General features: G+C 35.4%; 1 protein-coding gene across 9 annotated transcripts in view; it reads left to right on the top strand.

The window, feature by feature from the left end:
• Positions 1-8294: 8294 nt before the first annotated feature.
• Positions 8295-24404, top strand: part of RhoGEF2 (Rho guanine nucleotide exchange factor 2) — a 453695-nt gene continuing 437585 nt past the window's right edge. For 8 of the 9 annotated variants that reach the window (XM_069821024.1, XM_069821026.1, XM_069821030.1 and 5 more), the window contains exon 1: positions 8295-8777. In XM_069821024.1, the coding sequence (XP_069677125.1) occupies positions 8746-8777 (32 nt within the window). In that variant the 5' untranslated portion in view covers positions 8295-8745. The remainder of the gene's footprint in view (positions 8778-24404) is intronic. The other variant, XM_069821033.1, reaches the window with a different exon arrangement.

Consider the following 24404-nt stretch of genomic DNA (forward strand, 5'->3'; position numbering starts at 1 on the left):
ACTTTTTCGTTAGCTGCAGCTCATTTACGAAAAAGTACTGTGACCTGTCGATAGTTATGTACACCAGTAAGTATGTAACGGAACTCTTATTAAAAAATTCGCTAGTTGCAGGTCATTTACATCAAAGCACTGAAACTTATCGGATAGTGAAATACACCAGTAGGTAAGTAAGGGAACTCCGAGTAAAATTTTCTCTATTTGAAACACATTTACAACAAAGAACTGTGACCTATGGGATAGTGATGTATACTAGTAGGTACGTAAGGGAACTCCACTTACAATTTTCACTACTTGCAGCTAATTTATAACAAAGCAGTCTGACCTATCGGATAGTGATGTACACCGGTAGGTAGGTACGGGAACTCCAATTAAAATTTTCACTAGTTGCAGCTCATTTATGACAAAGTACTATGATTTATTGAATAGTGATATACACCAGAAGGTACGTGAGGAAACTCCAATTAAAATTTTCGCTAGTTGCAGCTCATATATAAATCAAGGCACTGTGACCTATCGGATAGTGATGTACATCAGTAGGTACGTAAGGGAACTCCAATTAAAATTTTCGCTAGTTGCAGGTCATTTAGGCCTACAACAAAGCACTGTGACCTATCGGATAGTGATGTACACAAGTAGGTATGCAACGGAACTCCGATTAAAATATTTGCTAGTTGCAAGTCATTTACAACAAAGCACTGTGACCTATCGGATAGGGATGTACACCAGTAGGTACGTAAGGAAACTCCAATTACAATTTTCACTAGTTGCAGCTCATTTATATCAAAGCACTGTAAACTATCGGATAGTGATGTACACCAGTATGGACGTAAGGGAACTCCAATTAAAATTTTCACTAGTTGCAGCTCATTTACAACAAAGCACTGTGACCTATCGAATAGTGATGTACACCAGTAGGTAGGTAAGGGAACTCCATTTAAAATTTTCGCTAGTTGCAGCTCATTTACAAGAAAGACTGTGACCTATCGGATAGTGATTTACACCGGTAGTTAGGTAACGGAACTCCGATTAAAATTTTCGCTAGTTGCAGCTCATTTACAACAAAGTACTGTGACCTATCGGATAGTGATGTACACCAGTAGGTAGGTAAGGGAAATCCGATTATAATTTTCTCTAGTTACAACTCATTTACAACAAAGCACTGTGACATATCTGATGGTGATATATACCAGTAGGTACGAAAGGGAACTCCAATGAAATTTTTGCTAGTAGCAGCTCATTTACAACAAAGACTGTGAACTATCGGATAGTGATTTACACCGGTAGGTAGGTAACGGAACTCCGATTAAAATTTTCGCTAGTTGCAGCTCATTTAAAACAAAGTACTGTAACCTATCGGATAGTGATGTACACCAGTAGGTAGGTAACGGTACTCCGATTAGAATTTTCGCTAGTTGCAGCTCATTTATAGTAAAGCACTGTGACCTATCGGCTAGTGATGTACACCAGTAGGTACGTAAGAGAACTCCAATTAAAATTGTCGCTAGGTGCAGCTCATTTACAACAAAGCACTGTGATCTATCGGATAGTGATGTACACCGGTAGGTAGGTAACGGAACTCCGATTATAATTTTTGCTAGTTGCAGCTCATATGCAACAAAGCACTGTGACCTATCGGATAGTGATGTACGCCAGTAGGTAGGTAAGGGAACTCCAATTAAAATTTTCGCTAGTTGCAGCTCATTTACAGCAAACACTGTGTCCTATCGGATAGTGATGAACACCAGAATGTAGGTAACGGAACTCCGATTAAATTTTTTGCTAGTTAGAGCTCATTTACAACAAAGCACTGTGACCTATCGGATAGTGATGTACACCAGTAGGTACGCAAGGGAAGTACGATTAAAATTTTCTCTAGTAGAAGCTCATTTAAAAGGAAGCACTGTGACCTATCGGATAGTGATTTATACCTTTAAGTACGTAAGGGAATTCCAATGAAATATTTCGGTAGTTGCAGCTCATTTATAACAAAGTACTATGACTTATCGGATAGTGATATACTGCAGTAAGTACGTAAGGAAACTCCAATTAAAATTTTCACTAGTTGCAGGTCATTGATAATAAAACACTCTGATCTATTGGATAGTGATGTATACCAGTAGGTATGTCGGGGAACTCCAATAAAAATTTTCGCTAGTTGCAGCTCATTTACAACAAAGCACTGTGACCTATCGGATAGTGATGTACACCAGTAGGTAGGTAACGGAACTCCGAATAAGATTTTTGCTAGTTACAGCTGATTTACAACTAAGCACTGTGACCTATCGGATAGTGATGTGCACCAGTAGGTAGGTAAGGGAACTCCAATTATAATTTTCGCTAGTTGCAGCACATTTATAACAAAGACTGTAACCTATCGGATAGTGATTTACACCTGTAGGTAGGTAACAGAAATCCCATTAAAATTTCCGCTAGTTGCACCTCATTCACAGCAAAGTAGTGTGGCCTATAGGATAGTGATGTACACCAGTAGGTAGGTAACGGAACTCCGATTAAAATTGTCGCTAGTTGCAGCTCATTTATGATAAATCACTGTGACCTATCGGATAGTGATGTACACCAGTAGGTAGGTAAGGGAACACCAATTAAAATTTTCACTAGTTGCATCTCATTTACAACAAAGACTGTGACCTGCCGGATAGTGATTTACACCAGTAGGTAGGTAAGGGAACTCCGATTAAAATTTTCTCTAGTTGCAGCTCATTTACAACAAAGCACTGTGAGATATCTGATGGTGATATATACCAGTAAGTACGAAAGGGAACTCCAATGAAAATTTTCGCTAGATGCAGCTCATTTAGAACAAAGCACTGTGATCTATCGGATAGTGATGTACACCGGTAGGTAGGTAACGGAACTCCGATTATAATTTTTGATAGTTGCAGCTCATTTACAACAAAGCACTGTGACCTATCGGATAGTGATGTACACCAGTAGGTAGGTAAGGGAACTCCAATTAAAAATATCTCTAGTTGCAGCTCATTTACAACAAACACTGTGACCTATCGGATAGTGATGTACACCAGTAAGTAGGTAACGGAACTCCGATTTAAATTTATGCTAGTTACAGCTCATTTACAAGAAAGCATTGTGACCAATCGGATAGTGATGTACACCAGTAGGTACGCAAGGTAACTACGATTAAAATTTTCTGTCGTAGCAGCTCATTTACAAAAAAGCATTTTGACCTATCGGATAGTGATTTATACCAGTAGGTACGTAAGGGAACTCCAATGAATATTTTCCGTAGTTGCATCTCATTTATAACAAAGTACTATGCCTTATCGGATAGTGATATACACCAGTAGGTACGTAAGGAAACTCCAATTATAATTTTCACTAGTTGCATCTCATTTATAATAAAGCACTGTGACCTATCGGATAGTGATGTATACCAGTAGGTACGTAGGGGAACTTCAATAAAAATTTTCGCTAGTTGCAGCTCATTTACAACTAAAGACTGTGACCTATAGGATAGTGATGTACACCAGTAGGTAGGTAACGGAACTCCGATTGAAATTTTTGCTAGTTGCAGCTCATTTACAACAAAGCACTGTGACCTATCGGATAGTGATGTACAGCAGTAGGTAGGTAAGAGAACTCCAATTAAAATTTTCGCTAGTTGCAGCACATTTATAACAAAGACTGTGACCTATCGGATAGTGATTTACACCAGTAGGTAGGTAACGGAACTCCGATTAAAATTTTCGCTAGTTGCAGCTCATTTACAACAAAGGACTGTGACCTATCGGATAGTGATGTACACCAGTAGGTAGGTAACGGAACTCCGATTGAAATTTTCGCTAGTTGCATCTCATTTACAACAAAACGCTGTGAATTATCCTATAGCGATTTACACCAGTAGGTAGTAACGGTATCCCGATTAAAATTTTCGTTAGTTGCAGCTCATATACAATAAAGTACTGTGACCTATCGGATAGTGATATACACCTGTAGGTACGTAAGGAAACTCCAATGAAAATTTTCGGTAGTTGCAGCTCATTTATAACAAAGTACTATGACTTATGGGATAGTGATATACACCAGTAGGTACGTAATGAAACTCCAATTAAAATTTTCGCTAGTTGCAGCTAATTTATAATAAAGCACTGAGACCTATCGGATTGTGATGTATACCAGTAGGTAGGTAACGGAACTCCAATTAAAATTTTCGCTAGTTGCAGCTCATTTACAACAAAGTACTGTGACCTATCGGATAGTGATGTACACCAGAAGGTAAGTGACGGAACTCCAATTAAAATTTTCGCTAGTTGCAGCTGATTTAGAACAAAGTACTGTGACCAATCGGATAGTGATGTTAACCAGTAGGTAGGTAACGGAACTCCGATTAACATTTTCGTTAGCTGCAGCTCATTTACAAAAAATGTACTGTGAATTATCGATAGAGATATACACCAGTAGGTATGTAACGGAACTCCGATTAAAATATTCGCTAGTTGCAGCTCATTTACAACAAAGCACTGTGACTTATCGGATAGTGATATAGGTAGTGTAGGTAAGTAAGGGAACTCCGATTAAAATTTTCTCTAGTTCCAGCTCATTTACAACAAAGCACTGTGACCTATCGGATAGTGATGTATACCAGTAGGTACGTAAGGGAACTCCAATGAAAATTTTCGCTAGTTGCAGGTCATTTATAACAAAGTACTATGACTTACCGAATAGTGATATACACCAGTAGGTACGTAAGGAAACTCCGATTAAAATTTTCGCTAGTTGCAGCTCATATATGAAACAAGGCACTGTGACCTATCGGATAGTCATGTACATCAGTAGGTACGTAAGGGAACTCCAATTAAAATTTTCGCTAGTCGCAGCTCATTTAGGCCTACAACAAAGCACTGTGACCTATCGGATAGTGATGTACACAAGTAGGTATGTAACGGAACTCCGATTAATGTTTTTGCTAGTTGCAGCTCATTTACAACAAAGCACTGTGACCTATCGGATAGTGATTTATACCAGTAGGTACGTAAGGGAACTCCAATGAAAATTTTCGGTAGTTGCAGCTCATTTATAACAAAGTACTATGACTTATCGGATAGTGATATGCACCAGTAGGTACGTAAGGAAACTCCATTTAAAATTTTCTTTAGTTGCAACTCATTTATAATAAAGCACTGTGACCTACCGGATAGTGTTGTATACCAGTAGGTACGTAAGGGAACTCCGATTAAAATTTTTTCGTTAGTTGCAGCTCTTTTACAAAAAAGCACTGTGACCTACCGGATGGTGATATATACCAGTAGGTATGTAAGGAAACTCCCATTAAATTTTTCTCTAGTTGCAGCTCATTTACAATAAAGCACTGTGACCTACCGGATAGTGATATATACCAGTAGGTACATAAGTTAACTCCGATTAAACTTTTCGCTAGTTGCAGCTCATTTACAAGAGAACACTTAGAGCTACCGGATAGTGATGTAGTCCAATAGGTACGTAAGGATGTGGCGATATTCAAAATGATACCAGAGTCTAGTATATACAGTCACGAAGCTCGATACGTAGTAAATATACATCCGTAGATAATTGCTAACCACTAGGATCGCTAATATCGCTTCATTACAGATAATGCGAAATAGTACCGGCACAATTTATTGTTCCTAGCATTCTCACAACTCAAGCTTCGTGACTGTATATACTAGACTGTGGTGATACTATACATTATTTTGTAACTAGACAAAACTCTGAGCTTGTGTTCGGAGAAAAATTCGCCCGGATTAATTATTGTTATTTCCATTTATTTTCTGTGATTGACAATTTCGATTCATGACTGAAAAGATTAGTCTATCTATTGAAACGATGAGTTATTCTGTGAACGATTTTAAGAATTATAACTAAACATTCGAAGATTTGAAAGTTCTTGTTTTCAGAATCAGCGGCGTGATAACATTTCTTGGGTTCCTTTGCATGAGAACTGAACTAGCTCTTAGTTTCTATTCATTTCCCATAACATTCCAATTCATTCCATTGTAGATTGTAATCTTGGTCTAGCGTTCTTCCTTCTTATCAAGTTATGTTTGGAGACTTTTTTGCGCTTGGGTTAGGGATAAAAAGTGATGTTTTATTCAACATGAGGGAATCAGAACGCTGGACTAATTATTCCACAGTATTTTTATTTTTTTATTATACGAATTACAGCAACTGAATTGTGATGTTGGAAAATTGATTCGAGTTCACGAAAATATTATGCTCTCCGCATACCTGATAAGGAAATAGTGATTTTTGACAGACTACTTTCGTCCTGAAATATTGGTCCAAATTGTTACGGATCAATTCACCCATATGAAGTAAGTTACCGGTATGTTTTGTAACAATATTACTATATAAACATTACTTTATTTTAAATCCTTCTGCAAAACTTACAAAATATGACCAAATGCTAAAAACTGCTTCTAATGAGGTATTTCCTTTTATCTCTTTACTATATAGCTAATAGTGGAAAATAAAACAGCCGCCAAAACATGTTTTGTTCGGGTTAATAAATGGGAAACTTGCACAATACCGTTTAATTCTTCAAATAGATTCCATGATTCTTAATTAGAGAGAAATGATACTGTACATGGTTTGCTCATTGTGTGTCTTTATTGCCTCAAGATACGATATAATCTGGACTGTTGCTATATCGATAATTGGAACATCGTTGCAAAAATGTTTTATTTGTTGTTGTACACCTAAAGAAACGAATAACATCAAGGATAAAATATCCAAGTGACATAAGTGCGTTGAATTTTGGTAAATCTACGGGGTTTGTAGAATGTTTGCTGCATGTAACATACAACATGGAAATGAAACAGTGAAGAGTTACAGGGAAATAACAAAAAAGTTATAGCAAGAGAAAATAAATAGGCCAAGAATTCCGAGAGAATATGGTACTAATAATAGACCGTCCAAAACCAGGTAAAAGTGGTAATTGTAATGAAGGAAATACTGCTTGCCGATCCTTTCGAGATTTCGAATAATCAGCTTCAATTACGGGAATGAATGAAGAGTTTATACGAGATTAAGATTTCATATGATATTCCGGATAATATTTGACAACTGTGCCATTGACATTAAAGAATTTAAGATACTACTAATCTGTATACACGTCTCTGTCCACGGTATTACGTGTCCGTCTCTGTCTACAATATGTTTAATTCATGGAGGCCAAGTCATTGAATCTACCATTTAACCAACTAGCATGTCATCTGAAGAGGCACAAGAGGCGAGACATAAACAGTGGAGCATTTCTTAAAAAAAAAGTGCTCTGGCTCTGGGATTTCGATAGTAGGCCTGCCGGCAGTAGTTGTCTTGGTCATCATCATCATCATCATCGTCGTCATCATCATCATCATTATCATCATCACCACATGGATTCGAATCTAGTTAAAATTCAACTTTTCATGACCTACTGTTTAGTCAATGTCCGAAGACACGTTTGAATCTCATAAGTAACACTAATAAGGCATCGCTCATGAGACAACTAGGTCAGGAGAAAATGGGATAGGGTGGCCAATTCCTTTCCTCCTCCATTGCATACATCGTTGACTAGTACCATAGTACACTAATCAGGCTTCAGATGTATACAATTTGTTCTTCCTCTGGTACATATCGTCAAGTGAGAAGTATTGCCTGATAATATATTTACATATCAGCCAGTGCAAGAACCTCAATTAGAGGTTCATGACCCACAGTATAATAATAATAATAATAATAATAATAATAATAATAATAATAATAATGTTATTATTATTGTTATTATTATTATTGTTATAATAATAATAATAATAATAATAATAATAATAATAATAATAATAATAATAATAATAATATTATTATTATTATTGTTATTATTATTATTGTTATTATTATTATTATTATTATTATTATTATTATTATTATTATTATTATTATTATTATTATTATTATTATTATTATTAAGTCTCTTTTTGTGCATCTATAAAGCCTGTGTTAGTTTATTGTAGTAGATGAATTGTAGGCCAAACTACAAAAGAATAATGCATAATGCGCAACTGTAGACTGAAAGCATCTCACTCAGCACGATTATGCGTGGTTAATATTGATAAATGCAATATGTTTCACGTTTGTAACGTGAAAGCCCGTGAGTTACGATTATTTCAGAAGACGAAGTTGGTTAGATCATCACGCGAATTCAAACAACTATGTCTCCCGCAAGCGAAGCTTGTGCTTCCATCTTTTGGCAAAGATACGCAGTTAATTATGTTCTGTAACCTTCCGCCATTGAAAATACATTAAATGTCAAAAGTGAACTAATATCAACTGTCATAGTACCTAACCAATAAATTATTAAATATATATTGCATATAATATATGTCATTGTTTTTACTAATCTGTATCTTGTACAAAATGAGCAAAAGTTGCGATTTTATGCTGAACTAATTTTAGTGGAAGATGCGGAAAGGAATTTGATTGTGGGTGAGACATTGTGCTCAAGATGGCTGACACTTGTTGGTTGTTGTATGATGTGCGACTTTATAGATGTTTTTGATAATGTTCCTTTTATTTGATATTATTTGTAGTTTCGAGGATATTAAAGTGTGATAATTAATATATTATGTATGATTAGGACTTGTGAGTGCAGTTGGATTACAATTTGTGTTCAGTGACGTGTGTACAGTGAAGTGATCTTATGTGCATTTGGATATGTTTAAGTTGAATCGGTGAAATTGTAACATTATTACTATGGATAATTCATCTACGGGGCCTGCAGAGAGGTGAGTGTGTGACTTCGAGAGATAACTGCCACATGGTTCAACTGTTTGTAGGTGTAAAAATGTTAATGTCAAAGCTACTTACTAATTTTACGGGCCACTGCAGTGGGAAGGGGGTTGTCGAATGTTGACAGATTATTATTTATACAAAGAACGTTACAGGGCGGAGTTTTCTGTCTCTGTTTGTTGGTATTAAATTTCTGCTGGCCTTCAGGCCTTCACATGTATGGTTGCCATGATTACGGACTTTGAATTTGAAGTTTGATAAAATGTTCTGAAAATGTTATAAGTTTACAGGGCTGTCACGGAAGTGATCAGATGTTGATATAGCCTATGCCTTCATGAAACGTAAAGTTTAATATTTCGTCTTATACCGGAAGAAATTAAATAGGTTACATTTATGATATAGTTAGCACGACTTAGGAGTTAAAAACTTCAGTGTACGGTTTCCTCACTGCTAACAATATATTTACATACCTAGGCCTATCTTAAAAGATCAGGTTTGTGTTTGTCGAATGCTTGTCACGCTTACGAAAAGGCACTTTTTGGTGCCAACAAAGTGTGCACAAAGTAGGAGTGGTGGGAGTGGAGGGGAAGGAAGGATAGCGTAAACAAAAATATTGATGTAATTGAAATAATATAATATTGATAGCCTACACAGCCTACCTTTTGAAACAGAACTACCGTAACATTAAGCTTTATTAATGGTTGTTGTACGAAGGGAACTACTTCAGCGCTAGTTTAACCATTTAATGTCTAAATGTGTGGTTTTCAGGATTTTTTTACAGTTACCCAGTTCGCTACTGTTTACACGCACACACAATATATTGTATACTGTACTTCATAAACGCTTATAGGTACTTTGTTAAGTCGAGTCGACTTCGCAAACTTCCCTGGCATAAATAGTATATTGCAGATAATAGTGACAGTGCGCATTGCAACAACAAAAGTAAGTTAAACGTACCCTAATTCAAAATGTACCACAGACAGAATTGTAAAAGTATTAATAATTTATGGTTATTGAACTTTCTGTGAAATGCTGGGAGTGAGAGTGAGCTAAATGACAAGCGTGGGTACTGTTTCTTTCTTTCTTACTCTATTTAACCTCTCCATTTCTCAGACTTATTTGCGTCATTGCGGGTAGGGGAGGGAGATTCTTTATATCATACACTAGATATCTCTCAAATGCGAGCCTCCCTGGTCCTGAGGTCGGCATAACGCAGGACTACCGCAGAGACATTACAAGGCAATTACAAGAAAACGGACAAACACCCAGTCCCGTGGACAGAAGTTAAATTTCTTCAATTACCAATGCCGAGAATTGAACCTCGTACCGCTTGTTTGGGGGGCGCGCACGCTATCCACATAGCCACAACGGCGAACTACTGTATTTTTACTGTACCTTACATTTTTTCTTGAAATGGCAAAGAATTACAGTTCAGCATATTAACATAACCTAATCCTTAATTTTAATGATCTTAAGTACCGGCAATGACTGGACTTCCCTATGAGTAATCTTTTTGCATATGTAGTACGTGGAAGTGGGCTACCTTGCAAGCTACCAAGTAGGTAAACAAACGATTTGGAATAATTATTATGTAGGCCTATGTCTGTATGCTTCAGTAGTTACAACTAGTTTATAGCATAAGAATCTAAGTTCTGATCAGCTTCGGATGAAAGTTTTTTTTCCTGCTTTGTGTTTTTGAAACAGTTAAATGGTAGAAAACTTAATGACTTCTGGTATTTACGTAGACTGTTAATATCCCTGAAAGTTATTTTTCGAAGATTGAATCTAAACATTTGGCCCATTCAATTGAAGTACACCTCCTCGCATGATGAAGGTAGATCCAACATTTTACGAGTATGTAAGGTAATACGTTAGGATCTTGTTAAAGAATTTCAAAATAATTTTAAAACGTCATGCTGCTACATTACAGTAAGACCGTAATGATTTTAGCAACCAGCCAGTTCGTAGGCGGAGAGTTGATAGGAGTGCCGCCAGAGCAGTGAAAAAAAAAACTGTCAAAAATATTAGCCTATATTTACCCTTTTCAACAATTAGGCCTACCAGTAGTTAATATTCTCGTTTATAGGTCTAGGCCTACCTTCATTTTCTCTCACTGTCATTGAAAAGACAAATGAAATCATTTCAATCTACTGTGTACCGAAATAAAAACATAAGTTACCGGTAATCTTTCTTTTTCAGGATTTTACATAAAGACATTCTAGACCTATATAGAATCACAGTGAAAAATATTAGGATATCTGACTAAATAAATATAGCCTAGTTCAATTGAAGCACAGTAGATGTATGTAATTTTGCATACCGGTAGATCCATATAAACTAGCAGTTCGTATTTCATAAGAATTAAAAAAAATAGGCAATTATTTTTATTAGGCCTAGATTGAAATCGATATTTACAAGTCACATGCCTATGAATGTCAAAATGAAGACTGCATTCATAGAAACATAATGCGGCCGACTGTGTGTTTTTTTTTTAATGACCGCAAAACCGTACAGTTGTCTGTATAAATTTAACATATAAAGCAAAATAATACAGCTATAAGTTACTAATCCTGATGGTGTGATATACAAGAACATGCATCATAATCAAGATTTAGAGTGTTGAAAAGCTTCATATATGTGTGTAAGTACTTGTTGATTGAAAAATAGATGGGAGATAATATTAATATGCCTACTTATATGCCAAATAATTCAACGTTGTACCCATGCATATAGCTGAATGAGTAGCACGTTGTTCCGTCTTCGATCTCTGGGTGTAACCATTTTTTTTATTATTATTACACCTGTTGCAATTTGAACCTGTGTTACGCAAGATTAGATGTTTCTTGAATAGATTTTGGGAAAATTATGTTATGAATAGAGCTGTTTTTGAGTGTCCAATATGCACACCCATGATCTCTGTTGTCAGCGATTTTTTTGTAATCCAGTGGTAAGGGATACCTACTAATTTAAATTAATACTCCTGAAAAAATATTGCAAGATTGAAACAGTGATATAGACCAGAACAATAATTAATAATTGCCATGTATTAAGTCTATATTGTATGACTAACGTTATCACTATGTATTCTACTCTGTAATGAATGAAGGACGGAGATAAGGATAAAACATTTCAAACGTTCCGGTATAGGGCCTAGTAACATCGTCATTAACTTAGCTAATTCAGTAATTTACAGAGTCTAGCTGAAAGTATTTTTTAAATGAAAGTCATAGTCTATTTCGTATTTTTCACAACTGGAAGTATAGCATATTCTTCGTATCATAAAACGTTAATGATGGAATATCAAATAAATTGTAAAATAAAATGTATATAAAAAGATTAAGTAAATTTAATTACAGAAACTTTTCAATAATTTTTACAAATCTAAGAACGAAAGACAAGCAACTAATTAACATTATATTGTAATCCTTATGAGGTTTTAACATCGAAACTGCACGAGGGAATAATTTCTAAACTCGTATCTTAGTCAATTCACCACCAGGTGCAGACAGTGTAATTCGATAAGGAAAGCTCTGTCAAAGGTATTGGTGATGAATATAGAGTATCCAACGCCCACTGAACGAATATTTCACTTTTATAACTGCCAATGTTGCGCTATAATCGTATATGCAAGGTAGGCTATAACAAAAACCTAAACTAACCAAACCTAACCTGTCAAAGAAGCAACAAGTTATACTAAATATGTGTAAAATTGGCCTATGTCTCTATAGTGGGCGGGACATAAGTAACATTGACCCTATTATCATTTAAATATTTATTATTGTTTTATAGAGTTGGATTTTAATAGCATAAGGGCCATTCCATGTCAATCCATCCAGACCATGTCACCAGCGAATAGGGATTATAAAGAATGGACACTGAGCGAATTTTCCTGTGTTTTGTTTCTCTGTGCGCCAGCGAGTAGTTCCACTTTCAAGCGCTAGAGGTAGTGTAATCGAGCATACGCTAAGATAATAATTGAGAATAGAATTAAGGCACAGGATCCAAACATCGCCTACCTTATTGCATAAGCCAGTAACGCTTTGCTTCAAATAAATTCAAGTTAACAGCTTTTCCTTATTTCTCAGTGACAAACTAGTTGTAATAATAATATTTTATATTTCAGATATAATAAATTATATTATAAAATAATAATACATTATAAAATTAAGTATCGAATTCGTTTAATATTTGTATATAATATAATATAGGTATATTGTTTTACTTCTCGTAAGAGTTTTGTTTTTCCATTTTCAGCGCTATCAAATCATTACATATTTTAATTGTTGTTGGGGTCAACGTCTGAACTCTCATTATAAAGGAACTCTAGAGCCTAGACATTACAGTTAATGAAGGATTTATTATTTTATGGATCCAATTTATTTTATTTGAGTACATAATGTACCTAGATGTATTAATTGTATGTGTTATATTTCCGCTGTGTCGACTGCTAGCAGGTGTGATGTCAGCGCCAACTCTAGGGAGAAAGCAGAATCTGACGCTCTAGCTGGCTTGAAGGTCATTGAAATCGGTCCAGCTACATCAAAAGTTCCGACGCGAAGTGTCCATTCTTTATAATTCCTATTCGCTGATGTCACCACTGTTTCCAAGTTTTATGAGACTTTGCATAGGCCTATGTGTTATATACCTCAGTAAATGACTTCCTTTAAAATTGTATTGAAATGAGTGAAGTCGTTGAAGCAGAAAATAGTAATAAGTTATTGTTTGCAGTTGATAAAATTACAAATAACGCCATAGTTTCCAATGTAATTATTGGATTTGTATTAAACTTGCTCTGTAACTGAGATTTATATTCGAGATTATAAAAATTGCACAATTAAATTACTATGACGCTTTTACCTTTTTTAGGATTTTTTTTTGCGTTTATTGGAAATTAATTTTTATTCCAAAAAATGCTGAAAATTATATTGGCCTATAGTAATGAGAACACAGTGCTATAACTTTTCTTATCTGTAGACAAAAAATTTATAATGGGGAAGTGGTAACTTTTTGGCAGAGAAATATAGAAGTGTAGGGCACAACATTTCTCAAAATGTGAACAAAATGTAACTTTTTACATCTGAGACAATTTGGCTTCATTTCTCTTCTAAGAATCTTGGTTTAAAGTATAGGCCCTTCCTATGACTGTGCTGACATCAATTTAGCACAAAATGTTTGAAAGTGGAACTTCACAACTGTCATTGTCAGGCCAATAAAATAATTGGAGAGGGCTCATGTGAATGCATGAATTTTATTGTAGCTTCACCTTCTTCATAATTAACTTTTTCAATAAGACCCACATACAACAAAGATTCATACACACAAGCAACATAAGAATTTGAAACTTGGATTTAAAAGAGGTTTAAATATGTCAAATATCACAATGTAGTCCGTATCAGAACTTAATCGCTTTGCTTCAATTTCATATCTAGACAAAGGCACAAATTGATGCATGCAGTGTGCTCCAGGAATTGCTTTTGCATTTTCAAACTGAGTGAGATCATTTAGGACTTGAACCATTTCCTCTCTTGTTACAAAAACATAGTAATCTCCTTGAGATTCTCCTTACAAAAGTTGAACACTTGTGATGCAGTAGTTATTTGTTCATTAAATGGCCTTTGTAAACTGGCTTTGGTAACCATCCTTTTCAAAGGACCCCCAATTTCATCACAAGGAGATTTTCCATGGCTGCTAGCAAAAAATGACAATTTACATTTCATACCAAAGTCTGCTTCATGATTACATAATGATGATATTCTTGCAGGGTTTTGTATTGAGCAGCACAACCATCTGAGAAGTATTCTACAATTTTAACATGTGAAAGAGTAAGCTCTATTTTCAAGAAATTGATCATGAACTTTTGAGTTTGGTAAACGAACGATACATCATGATCCATGTCATCAGGAATTAGGCACAAACACTTCGAAGTCTTTCATCTTTCTTGTAATATACAGTACCACTGCAGCGGCTGCCTGTGTTCCAATGAAACTCTTAACCCTCGTCTTGAATTGCAAAACTGTAATTTTCACTGAAATCCAATAAAATGATAGCTAATTCATTATCCAGATTCTCTTTTAACATTTTCAATTAAGAAGACTGTGCTTTTGCTATAAATAAATGTGAAATGAGTTTCTCAATTTTCTGTATTAGTAAATCACACAATTCAGAGAAAGTGCTCACTTCAACAACCATATTTACTCTATCTCTTCCAACCCATTGCCTGTACTGGATTGGTTCATCAGGATCAAAGTCATCTGAGAATTGTTGTTGGATGTTTTTTTAGTACAAGGTTGCTAGGGCACTTTTCACAAAGACGCAGCCTAGCATGCAAATTCTGTTACATATGCCACAAGTTATTAGTTTAATTAGATCATGGTAAGTTCCTTTCATATGAATACTTTCCAGAAGAAACTGAACATTCTGGTGGATTGTACACACACAGACAGCATGTGTACCAGAGAATCCTGCGAGCACACACTCTTTAGGTCTGAGGATTGCAAATTTAGATAAATCTTTATTATTGTGAGTGAATGTTGTCTTGAACTAAGAATGCAGCTCTGACAGATTGCTTAAAACAAGTCGTTTTTGTTTGTAAATATTTTTACTTAGCCTGTGCTTACTTTGTCTTTCATTGCTGGGATTCTTGAATTGTCACCATCCAAGTAAAAATCAATCACTTTCTTGCTTGGCTCTTATGATAGCTTCTTCTCTTTCCTTGGTTCGGGCAATGCAAGAATACCTTTCTCAGTCACAAGTGCACGTCTGGCGTATCGTATACTCAGAAACGTCAAACATTTCACTAACTTTATTTGTAGACTACGACAGTGGTACCAGTGTAGTAGTCGGATTCCTTCAGGGATGTTGACATGTTTAATTTTATCTTTAATTTGTACCCATTAACTCATCAAAATGTTGTGCTTTCTCTTCCACGTTCTCTTTTGTCTCAAATTCTGGTTCGGTTGTTAATTCAGTAGGCCTATCATAAATTTTACTGATTTTAGTTTGGAGTGCTTATGCTGCTTTATCTAAAGAGAATGACAACAGACATGAAACTGTGACGATACGTGGCAACTAACATTTTTCCTTCTACTGAAAACATGCTATTCCAATACTATCCATTGTTTCCTCAAAGCAATTTTTTTCTTGTTAAAACCTTATAAGTTCATAATTATTCCATAGACGTTTCATGGTATTTGAAGGTGTGATAATATGGAAAAAAAATTGTGAACTTTCACAATTAAATTTTACGTACAGAGGCTGACTGCATAAACCACGAATTCAAATTAGCAAACTACATATCTAATTCAGAAGACGGTCAGTCTACAGTTTTATTTCAAAAGATCAAATGTCTAGTTAAAAAACTGTAGGCCTATAACGTACAGAACATTTTGTGCGTTAACACGTAACAATTTTCAGTTCTAAGTTTGTAACTTCCAATAGTCACTACTGTGCAACCAATCCGCAAAATCCATTCAAGTTGTAAGACTATAGGCTGCATAGATATTCTTGTAGCACAATTCTACACGTTTTTATGAAAATCCCAGACATAGTCTAGAGTGACATTTTCAGATTTTTCTAGATGAATTGACATGGAATGAGTCACAAGTCTTTTTAACAAAGTTAAACTCTTGTCGAGTATCAAAACAAACTACTAATTGCTAACAAGAAATGTACCGTAAAAAAAAAGGGCCACTCAGAAGCACACTGATGCAGTTTCAGTCAAATGCAAGATTGTATTTATGAGTTTTTTTTGTTTTAGATAGGTCAGTAAATTGCCATACTAAAGATACAATATGAGCAAAATATTACAAAAGCGATAGTGGAATAAAATTAATATCACGTGAAAATACAAACTTTAAAATAATGACTCAAACAATAAGCTGTACTCTCACACTTTACTAAGTTTTGTTTCCTAGGTAGTGAAATGTTCTACAGTATACACACTTGTTCAGTAGGCCTTTGCTAATGTCCAACATGCATGCGCGGTGAACATCGCGGCCACATGAAAAATTATTCGTTGTTAAATTCGTTTGTTTGAAAGTTTCGTGAGTTATATAATTATCTAAATAAGAAACAGCTAATGGCACAACAGAGTTGGCTTTACTCTAAAGGCGTGAGAGGGTAAACAGTAATTATGTTTCCTTCCCATACAATGCCACACTCCACACAAAGCACTTCACTATTCTCTTCCTTAGTTCTTTTTCCAGAGGTCCATAGAAGATGCTCCTTTTTCTATTAAAAGCTTCCTTTGGTCATATTTGCAGTTTTTTTTGAGAAGGATAAATGCGGTAACTTCCCATTGCTTTCCGCACGTCACTGTCTCCGCATCTTAATAGATCCCAGGGGGCCCAAGCGTGGAGGTGAGAAGAGTGGATTTGACTAATTGGGCCCTCCGGATTTCACCGAAATTCACCCCAAGAGTTAAATATTAGTTCTATCAGGATTTTTGACCCGATCAGAGACCGGGAAATCCCAGTTAGTCTTTGCCCCCCCTCATCCTGGACGAGCTTCTACAAATCATCAGAAAGAGTAAACAGTAGCCTTTGTTGAATCATAAATATATGCAAAATTTCGGTACAGATGTAGGCCTACTGCAAGGCAGTCATGAAGACGTTTCTAAGCCGATTTATTTCTTTCCATGAGTGTACAGTTGTCAAAAGAAAAGGTGGCCGCTCTCTAGAAGCAAAGTTCAATTCGGGTATCTTCGCTACAATTCGGAGACAGGCAATATTACATGTGGACCACGTTGCCTGATATCTACATTTATAATTAAAGTATTCTGTGTGTTACTTTATAGCGTAATGTTAGCATTCCGGCCTGGTAATCGTGAGGTCCTGCGTTCGACCACAACCTAGTGCTTTTTATGTTCTTTTTTGTTTGTTTTTAAGAGAGAGAGAGAGAATATAGGCCTACATAATTGTTCCTGTCTCTTGTATGATTATTTTAGTAAGTCTAATTAACTTCAAGTTCATGAATGTATTATGCCATGACTTTATCATTATGGCTGCAAATGGAAAGAAAAAAGATTTTATCCTCAACAAAAATAACTTTCGTGGCATAAAAAAAAAACAAACTTACTGGCGTCTGCCTTAGAACATTCAAACAATTAAGCGTTAAAAAAAAACAAAACAAAACAAAAAGTCATGATTTAATATTTATTGTATCTTCCCAACATCTCGATCACATCTTACAGTCGAGTGGGCAGTCTACCTGGTTGGCGAGTTGGTATAGCGCTGACCTTTTATGCCCAAGGTTGCGGGTTCGATCCCGGGCCACTTAAATGCGACACGCTCATGTCAGTAGATATACTAGCATGTAAAAGAACTCCTGCGGGACAAAATTCCGGCACATCCGGCGACGCTGATATAACCTCTGCAGTTGCGAGCGTCGTTAAATAAACCATATTGTATTGTCGAGTGGGCATGGAATCAACTAGTCTTTTCAAATAGCGACTGTTCTCAGCCACGACATTCCAGGTATCCTGGACATACATAAGTGTTCTGTCCATGGGCAGGTTTTTCAATGAAAATCCAGCATCTCCAATCTTTCCTATTTTCTGCCTTCCTCTTAGTCTCCGCATACGATCCACATATCTTAATGTCGTCTATTATTTGATACCTTCTTCTCCCCCGAACTTTTCTCCTGTTTACCATTCCTTCCAGTGCTTCCTTCAGTAGGCAGTTTCTTCTCAATCAGTGACCCAACCAATTCCTTTTTCTCTTTCTAATCAGTTTCAGCATCGTTCTTTCTTCACCCACTTTTTCTAACACAACTTCATTTCTTATTCTGTCTGTCCATCTCACATGCTTCTCCACATCCACATATCAAATGCTCCTATTCGTTTCTCTTCATTTCGTCGTAATCTCCATGTTTCTTTCCCATACAATGCCACATTCCATACAAATCACTTCACTAGTCTCTTCCTTAGTTTTTTCCAGAGGTCCGCAGAAGATGCTCCTTTTTCTATTAAAAGCTTCCTTTGCTCATGTTTACAGTTCTTCTTGAGAAGGATAAATGCGGTAACTTCCCATTGCTTTTCGCACACCATGTCTCTTTCGCGTCTTAACCCATATATGCCCGTAACTTTTATTTTTGAAAAAAGTCTTCATTTTCACAAATGTTGCTTCTTTTAGTCATAGTAAGAGAATGACAATGCAAAATCTCCGCTTACATAATCATTGGTGCCCATTTAACCGTGGGCCGAAAACGATTATGTGGGCACATGAACAACCTTTTCATGCATATTACAAAAATGTCATCATAACGATTATTTACTAAATCTATTGGACATAATTAATAAAAAATGACTCCTTTGCTTTATATAACTCAACAATTTATTATTACACTTATATTTTGTGTATACAAATACAAAGGGACATATGTACAAAACTACTGTGCATATAAACTATCTCTGTTACTCAGAAATTCCAGGTGGGTGCTATGTAATAGGGCGTATTTACTAAGGTTGTTGGACATAATTTAGTCAACCTTTTACATGTTTGATATAATAGGATTTTTTTTATTACTGTTAGGATTCAATTTTTACAAAAAAAAAAACAATAAATTTACAAAACTACCACTACCAATGAAAAAAAAAGTTTTACACACCTATAGCGTCCTAAACCAAACAAAATATTACCGGTAACCACTAACCAAATAAGTGCTGCTTTCATGAACTTACAAATGAAGTGAATGTAAATGGATGTACATTACAAAAAAACTACGCATGAAACTGTATGAAACACTTGTCATACAATGCTACATCACATCTTTTGTGGTTTTACTTTTGCAGTAAACACATCTTTTATATTTCTGGCCCACAACGCGAGAAACAATGGACTCTAGTTCTACAGAACTGGAACGATTAATTGTAGCTAATGACTATTTTTATAAGATCACATCAGTCCCTCCAATTATGCCTGATGCTTCTACAGAGGAGGCTAAGGAAGATAGTTGTATTTGTACCACGTTTTCATTTTCACAATCTTTGTTATGAACAATTTCATTGCAATCTACAGACTCCTTATTGACAAAAAGTTCAGCTAGAGCCTCAAGTTGGCAATTGCACAGAGATTGTTACAATCTTCGTCAATCGAATCGTCACCAGTTTCATTACCGTCATCTTCAGGAGGTTGTAGAACTACTCAATATTTGAAATATTTTCTTGAGAAAATACTGTCTCAAGTTCTTCCAGTATTTCGAAAGTGTAAGATTCTTTTTGTGAGATTTGTCGTAATTATCCCTAAAATAAGGGAAAACAAACGTCTTAGAAGAAAACATTCATATGGATGCAGATAAAAAAGTTAATTAATTTCTTTCACCATGTTAATAATATCAAAAGAAGTGCTTATACAAATATTGGCCACTCAACCGCAATTACGAGGGCCGGAAAAAAATAAGTTCGTCAGGGGAAGTTAACAGAAAAAAAGCACGATTTCATTGGAAAAATTTATTGGAACAGACAAAGTAATTGTAGAGCTATTTTTCAACATATTCTAACCGGAAATGAGATATTTGTCATATGAGATCGACAGAGACTTGCAAACAGCTATAAAACGCTGGTTCCGATCCCAAGCGGCTGACTTCTACGACACAAAGATACATAAATGGACCCCATGGTGTGACAGATGTCTCAATTCCAGTTGGGGATATGTTGACAAATAGCGCAACAATTGCTGAATCTGTTTCAATAAATCTTTCCATGCAATTGTGCTTTTTTCTGTAAACGGCCCCAGGGAAAATTACTTTCTGGACAGCCTCGTAATTGTGGTCGAGTGGCCAAAATTTGTACAAGCACTTCTTTTGACATTATTAACATGGTGGAAGAAAAAAAATTAACTTTTTTATTTGCCCTTATTAGAATGTTTGCTTGTTAGCTGTGTTAGCGGGATAGTATTCCTAAAAAATTACTTCACGTATTTATAAATCGTAAATGTTTCGTAAATTTTCACAGGGAATATGAAAGTAAAGAAAATCTGCTCACAATAATTATCAATAATATTATTAGAAAATTTAGCAAAATGTACGAAAGGTTCCCTATGTGCCCATAGGGTCGAAAACGACCCACGCCAAATTTCTTACACTATTATGCCTCTACTGAATACAATTCATGACTACACCTCATGTAATCATATTCGTTACTGCTTGCCCTACGTAATAAAACAATAATAGAACTAAAATACTTAACAATGAAGTGTCTACTTACATTTCTTTGTTGACGTGCATTATAACCAAAATGAAGTGTTATATATTTTCAGTTAAAATGGATTGCAGAGCGTTACAACGGAACAATTGCACAAACAAAAGTGTTGCCAATATATTATCGAACACATAATGATGGTGTCCAACCGAAAATTTAAACAAATATTAAAGGAACCAATAAACATATGACGTGGGTCGTTAACGACTCTGTGGGCATTAGATCCCAGGGGGCCCAAGCGTGGAGGTGAGGAGAGTGGATTTGACTAATAGGGCCCTCCGGATTTCACCGAAATTCACCCCAAGAGTTAAATATTAATCTATCAGGATTTTTGACCCGATCAGAGACCGGGAAATCCCAGTTAATCTTTGCCCCCCGCATTCTGGACGAGCTTCTACAAATCATCAGAAAATCTTGGAGAGGGATTGGGCCAATTTTTCCGCAAATGTTTCTTGCGCCCTCGTAGCTCAGTCGGAAGAGCGTCGGAATTTAGATGTCAACGTCTCAGGTTCAATTCCTCGTCACTCCTTTCCATTCTATTGTGTTTCAAGATAGTATAATGTAATAATATAAAAAGAAAAAAAAAAAACTAACATCACTATTATGCAACTGTATTGTTCCAAACCTAATATTAAATTTATGTTATTTATATCGCTAAAGAACGATAACAGAATATAAATGATAACTTGAATATTATTTATTTCGCTGAAGAACGATAACAGAATATAAATAACTTGAATATCATTTATACAGTATCACTAAAGGACGATAACAGAATATTAATGATAAATATCGGTTTGTTTGATTAATATAAGATATTATATAGTATATAATTAATTATTTAAATAAAATAATCTATGTTACAAAGAAAAATGATTATTTATATTATTATAATTACTTACATAGAATACAGATTATATCGCGACAGAACAACAACAGAATATAAATAACTTGAATATTATTTATAAAGCTAAAGAACGAAAAACAGCATATAAATGATAACTTGAATATTATTTATTTCGCTAAAGAACGGTAACAGAATATAAATGATAACTTGAATATTATTTATATCGCTAAAGAACGATAACAGAAGAATAAATAACGTGAATATTCTTTATATCGTTAAAGAAGGATAATAGAATACAAATGATAATTTGAATATTATTCATATGACATTTTAAAACTAATGAAGAGTCAAACAGCGTTAACTAGACTTAAGAGTTCTTTGTCTCCAACTTATCGGTGGTGTAGGAAGCTGCAACTGGAGATAGCGTTCTCTGTCTCTAATGTTTCTATTAATATTGTGGAGTTACAGTAGAGATTATTGTTAATAATGCTGAAATGAAACATATATCATACATTTATGATTCATTTAAAGGACGACAGTGTCTTGATTTTCTATCATAGTCCATTGTTAAGAAAATGATTGGCCTGCAGCCTTTACTTCAGCTCTCTGTCAATATTTCATTCCCATTTTACACTGCTTTATGCACGATTCAATAGGACAGTTTAATTTAACACAGTGAGCGTTTATAAGCAAAATAAAGTGTGATATTCAAGACAGTGTGAATTTTTATGAAAACAGTATGTCTTTAGTCACTGATATTGGATCTCCGTAACCACACACAGGTGTTTATTCTTTTAACCTATTACAAATTTCCTTATTGAATACAGCCATGATGGGGCAGAGTCTAAGTACACTTGGTCCTAGAACACAATGAAATGGGGCACAATATGCTGAGCTTACTAATGGTCCAAGCAGTCTATGTCCTATAAGACTCTCCAGCATCTTCGAAAATTTGACATGTCATGACTCATGACTAGGGGGCGGATGTTGATGACCTAAAAATCTATTTAAAATGATCAATAAAATGTCCTTAAAATAATGGAAAAATTACATAAAATGAAAAGAAAACGATATTTAAATATTATTCACCGTACTCGCACCATAACTTCTTAAAAATTAGTCACCTTGTTTCAATGACTGCCCTGCAAATGTCGGAGAGAGGAGGCAATTTCCTGGAATTAGGCTAAGATAACGGAAAAGAGCATGCAACAAAATTAAAGTTTTAAGGGAAACCTATAGATTTTAATGAGGGTTTACAATGTGTTTCAATCGGGGTGGTCCATGTCAGTGCCTTCATTCTCCGTCTCCTCCTTTCGCTCTTAACTTTTGTTAACAGACCTTCCAGATGGGGAGTGTAAATGACAAAAATTGTGGGCGCAGCGTGCATTCTTGCAGTTTTTGTGTTAAAACGTCCTATTGTCCAGAAAACGGTGAAAGTTTCTCCCCTTCCAAACATAAACTCTAAAGACATCCTCGTACCAACAAAAGAACAGTAACAGTTAAAGACCTCACTTAAACTAAGCTGTTGTCAAGCATTTTATATTACTCCTGTTGTGTAAGCTGAAGCATTCAGTGAAGTGAGGAGTGGACTTTAGACTTTGTTCCAAACTATAAAACTCAAACTTCACTACTATTCACTTATTCAGTAGGTAATACTAGTAGGGCCTACTACTCATCTGTTTGCTTAGAAAAAGATTTAACAGGTCTATATGTAAAGAAGGAAGTAAAATGCATTCAAAATGATCTAAAAGTTCTTCAAAATATTAAACATTACCAAAAAATGTAAAAATGAACTATTAGTCCAAAAACGTCAAAAAATGCAATGTACGAAATTAATTTTTTACGTTGATATTGACATAGAAAGGATTTCTATATTAATAGGCATCGTCCTAATGTGAAAAACAAGAAGATTTTTCATCAACATCCGCCCCCTACTCATGACACATTTGATGAAACTTACTATTCATGTACAAAACAAACAATGAGAGAGGACATTGTTAATCCTGATAGCTGCAGAAAAAATAAACACAAGGAAAATGCTTCTGCAGGCTTTGCTCACAGATCAACAACTAATTGTAATAAGGAGATAACTGCAAAAAATATCATTGGAAAAGATTTTTAGAAATGCCTCAGAAAATGTAATATCCTTCATTAAAAAAAAAGACATAGGCCCACTTCAAATTCATAAAGATTATTGGAATATTGAAGGAGACAATTTTCGACACCTTACTTACAAACTTACTTACAAATGGCTTTTAAGGAACCCGAAGGTTCATTGCCGCCCTCACATAAGCCCGCCATCGGTCCCTATCCTGTGCAAGATTAATCCAGTCTCTATCATCATATCCCACCTCCCTCAAATCCATTTTAATATTATCCTCCCACCTACGACTCGGCCTCCCCAAAGGTCTTTTTCCCTCCGGTCACCCAACTAACACTCTATATACATTTCTTGATTCGCCCATACGTGCTACATGCCCTGCCCATCTCAAACGTCTGGATTTAATGTACCTAATTATGTCAGGTGAAGAATACAATGCCTGCAGTTCTGCGTTGTGTAACTTTCTCCATTCTCCTGTA

The sequence above is a fragment of the Periplaneta americana genome, chromosome 3 (assembly GCF_040183065.1).
Source record: "Periplaneta americana isolate PAMFEO1 chromosome 3, P.americana_PAMFEO1_priV1, whole genome shotgun sequence".
Taxonomy (NCBI): Eukaryota; Metazoa; Arthropoda; class Insecta; order Blattodea; family Blattidae; genus Periplaneta; species Periplaneta americana.